The sequence below is a fragment of the Balaenoptera physalus genome (assembly GCF_965194825.1).
Source record: "Balaenoptera physalus genome assembly, chromosome: 8".
Taxonomy (NCBI): domain Eukaryota; kingdom Metazoa; phylum Chordata; class Mammalia; order Artiodactyla; family Balaenopteridae; genus Balaenoptera; species Balaenoptera physalus.
In genome coordinates, this window is record NC_138887.1 from 63452702 (window position 1) to 63457223 (window position 4522).

The window sequence follows — 4522 nt, forward strand, 5'->3', positions numbered from 1 at the left end:
CTGAGGAAAGGGAAAGGAGAATACTCAGTGTCAGTACTGGAAACTATTGGATGTCTAGAGGTTAACCTGGGGTTAGATCATTCTAATGATTTTTTAAAATAGATAAATGTGTAGAAATTACAATAAAAATATAATATATAAAGGAAGCTGAGAAAACATCCATGGTTAATGTTAAAGTACTTAAGACAAAGGCTAGTGCTGCAAACTGATATCTTTGCAGGCATTTGATGTTTATATATAGGGTTTCCCATATTAGGAAATAGGAATTCTTTTAAGAGTGATAGAAAATATACTGGGAGGGAGGGAGGAGGGGGTGGTGAGATAGAGACACACAGAGAGAAATATACAGGACACTCCCAGCGTTTTGTGGCTTTTACTCCATATATGAAAGAAGACAAAAACATACAAAGTATATGTACAACTAAAATTCAACAATATATACAGAAATGTTTCTTGATATAAATGTCCCTATTAGCTTAGTGAATGCCACCAATTCACCTAGTAAAGATGTCAAAGCAATAGAATGGTGATTTTGGTTGTTTCCTCTGTCTTTCCTGATTCCAGTTCAGGGTTTGGGGGTAGGGGTGGGGGGAAAAGTGGTTTTGTTTTGTTTTGTTTAAATCATCATTCTTGCTCATTGCATTTTGATAAAACATGCAGCGTTCCCTCTGTGGCAACGTTCTAATCTTACAGCTGATTTTTCCTTAGAGTAGGGCTGTTATGTGAGGGTTTCTTTTTTCTTTCCTTCCTTCCCCTTCCTTCCTTCCTTCCTCCCTCTTTCTTTCTTTCTTTTTTTTTCTTTCTTTCTTTCTTTCTTTCTTTCGTCAGTCTGGGATTGTAAATAAAAATGCAGGAGTCCGAAATGCTTCTCTTTCATCATGTAATGTCTTAAGCTCATTAAACAAGTAAAAACGCTGCCATGTTTGCACAGATTCTTCTGGTCGGGGAAAATGTCTGTTTAAAAAAAGTCGTTTTGATGGATACTCCCAAAGAGAAAAAGAGGCTCAGAGCCTGGATCCCAAGGGGTAAGGGAAAATATCCTTACAGTGAGAGGTTTCAGGAGTGCTGGCATAGAAACCAGTCCCCCTCTCTCTCTCTCTCTCTCTCTCTCTCTACCTCTATCTCTCTTCTCTCTCTAAGATGCAAAATCAATTACTGAGGCTGCTCAAGGGAAAAGGCAGATGAGGAAAGGAAATGAAAAAAAAAAAGGTGGGAAGGAAGGAAGGAGGGAGGCAAAAAAAGGAAGAGTGAGAGAGAGAGAGAGAAAGAGAGAGACTGAGGGGAAGGGAGAGGAGGAGAGAGGGAGGGAGCAGACACCCAGACGGTCTGGCCACACATAAGAGTCCTTCCAAGCCTGCTCCTTCGGCTCGGTTTGGCAGATGCAAGCAGGTCCCGGATCCTCCTTGCCTTGTTCAGACGTTTCCCTAGGGTATCGATTTCCCTCGGATAACTCACATCATCTGTGGTCTCTGCATCGTGTCCTGGTGTGGAGAGGAGTACCAATGCGAATAGCCGGGCATGTAGCTGTTGGGGGGCATACTGACGCCCTTGGCCGAGGCGGAAACGTCCCACACCGGAGGCAGCGCCGGCGAGCGCGGCGACAGGGCCGCTGAGCCCGGGAGAGGGTCGCTCTCATGCGGGTTACTGCCCTGCTTCAGCAGTTTCTTAAACTTAGAGCGTTTGTTCTGAAACCATATCTTCACCTGGAACGAAACGCAGCAGCGATCATTAGGCCCGAAAAACATCGAACCGGTGCCTATAGTTGGGAGAAAAAAAAAAAACAAACCCGCAAACGCCAAGCCCTCAAGACCCCGCCTTCCTCCACCTCTTTCTAGCCGCTCCCCTCTCCCCTACCCCACCCCACCCCCGCCATTTACTTGGTATCTTGTCCGGATACCTAAAGTCATTGTAACTCTTCAGTTAGATGCAAGCCTAGGTTTGAAACAACAGCATAAATAAGAATAAAACAAGAATAAAGGCGAATGAAATAGCTGGGTTCAAAGTCTAAAGAAGTAGTTTTAAACGGAAAGCCAACTGAACGCACTTCCTCAAATAGTCTGGCATCTCTGCATGTACTGTGAGCAAATGACTAAGAACAGATTAAAGCCTGTACATTTATAACCAAATGCCTTGACTATACCTATGCATATACTGCATATGCCACAGACTGTACATGGAGCATCTTTCTTCTGACATAATCCTGTAGGGATTAGGGATTGTGCCTCACTCATTACCTACTTTGTGTGTTGCTCAGTCAGACTGTGGCCTTGATTGTTAGTGCAGTCACTAAAAGTCAAAGGGCTCCTGAAAGTTAAATGCGAACCAGGAATCTAGGAAGGGAGCATATCTAAGCTAACATCCCAGATCTACTGTATTTGAAAAAGGACATTCTATGGTACAGCTTCCTTTACCTTTAAAATTACTTAGCCTTAGGAATCTGCTTTTCCAAGAGGAATACAAGTTACTGAGTAGCAGGAATCCCTTCATAGTTCCAGTGGCAACATGGCAAGAGAAAGCAGGCTGAATTGAAAAGAAGAGCTTGAGGAGCATCTGTTCTAAGGCACCACAGAATCACTCCCCAGCAAGAGTCTCATAAAACCTGAAGTCCCCTTGCTGAAGATCACCCATTTCAGATGAGGCCTACCACCCCATGCAGCTAAGTTAATCGACAAGGACAAAAACCACAGGTGATTGCAGCCTGGCTTTATGACCAGGGTCCTAATATACCTGCCTAAACCTCTTCCTGTGAAGTCTGAAATGCCCCATATGTCTTTCAAATTAGTAGGACAGGAGAACTTCAGCAACTGTACTTAACTGAGGCTTCACCTGCTGTAATTTGGGCACGTTTCTCTTTGATCTCCAGCTCTGCCATTGCTCCCAAGTTCTGTGATCCAGGGAGGTACCTTAGCCTGCATCAACCAGTCAACTAGGATGATTTAACCACTGAGTTTATGGCAATTTTCAGAAAAACTCACCTCACGCATCCTAGGATGAACAGTTTGCACCTTGGTCCCCTTACTAAATCCTATTGGAACCTATGCCTGTCTGGCTAACACACCCCCCCTTTCACTTCATAATTCTTTCAATGCCAATGAGCTGAAATCCTTATTAAGTCCCAGGGCCCACAAAAGGATCCTTAAGAAACATGGGTCTTATTCTGTCTCCTGGCCTGAACATCTTTTTCTCTTTCTCCTACTTGTTCTCTTTTGTGTTGTTCTACTCTGGAATAGGACTCGATTAAACTATCAGTTTGGTCGCCAAAGGACACTAGGCCGGGGTGGGGTCGTCGAGGGTTGGGAGGATGTGCAAATCCAATCCAGTATTCAACACCAGGTCATTTATTCCAAACTGTGTTGTCCCGGGAAAATGCGTAACTGGAGCTAAGGCATTTGTCATTAAGCTCCTTCCATCCTTGGTTGACTAGGCCAAGAGTTCCTCCTGATGTGCTCCCTGCCCAATCTGAAAGTGGGGTCAGCATTTCAGGGATACTCGGGCTTCTCGGGAATTACCTGTGTTTGTGTCAGTCCTAAGGAAGCTGCCAGTTCAGCTCTCTCGGGAAGGGCCAGGTACTGAGTCTGCTGAAAGCGATGGTTTAAAGCCTGGAGCTGCAGGCTGGAATAAATGGTCCGAGGTTTCCGAATCTTTTTCCCTTTTCCATTGAACCTGATTTCCCCGTTTTCAATCACTGTGGTTTTTTGTTGATCTGCAAACAAAGGATACAGAGGAGCGGTCACCCGTGAGGCTACTGCTGCAGTCTCCCTGAGCTTGGCCTGGCCTGCGCCGAGTCTTCCCAAAGCCAATAAGGGTTTCCTCGAAGCGTCCCCACGCCACCCTGACCTCTCTGGGTTCACAGTGCCCGGGTGCTCCCAGCGGCTGCAAAAGCCTCTTTCCGACCCTGACTGTCTCTAATAATGCGCGGTGGCTGTACGGAGGGAGCGCCCTGGGCCCCGGGGCAAACAGCCTAGCTCTGCCGCAGCGGAGGCGGCGCCAGCCGCTCTCTGGGGCGCGCGGCGCCGCTGGGCGGCTGTTCTCTCCGCGGAGCTGGGCCCCTCAGCCTGCCTTTACAGTGCCCTAAGGTGTGCTTGAGCCACCCTAGTGATTTTGCGGCCAGTTGGCTTGATGTCACTAGCTCCAAGCCCGTTGCATCAAGATCCCTCGGTGTGTTCAAAAATGATTCTGCTGAGAGGGATCAAAACCCCAAACAAAACACAACGAGCCGCTCAGACCAGCACCCGAACAGGCTGAGCCTCACGCGGCAACTTTGTCCCCCAGGGGTGCTGAGCCCTGGGCTTCACCTCCACGAACAAAGGAGCAGCCAACAGTGTATCGAAAACCCAAGGGAGGGGGCCCAGTTAGGGGTGGGTGTGGGAGACACCTCAAAGCCTGCGGGAAAGAGCCCAGTTGTCACCAGCTTAACCAGAGCCGGAGGCCACGCCAGCTTCTGCCCGGGTCACCGAAGCGCACCGGGCGCCCCACGCAAAGTAGGCCACTGGCCGCCCAGATTAGGCTGGGGAGCAAAACA

General features: G+C 47.7%; 1 protein-coding gene across 1 annotated transcript in view; it reads right to left on the minus strand.

The window, feature by feature from the left end:
• Positions 1-358: 358 nt before the first annotated feature.
• Positions 359-4522, minus strand: part of DLX6 (distal-less homeobox 6) — a 5462-nt gene continuing 1298 nt past the window's right edge. The window contains exons 2-3 of the mRNA XM_082472095.1: positions 3510-3703; positions 359-1703 (exon numbers count right to left, since the gene is read on the minus strand). Coding sequence (XP_082328221.1) covers positions 1452-1703; positions 3510-3703 — 446 coding nt within the window. The 3' untranslated portion in view covers positions 359-1451. The remainder of the gene's footprint in view (positions 1704-3509; positions 3704-4522) is intronic.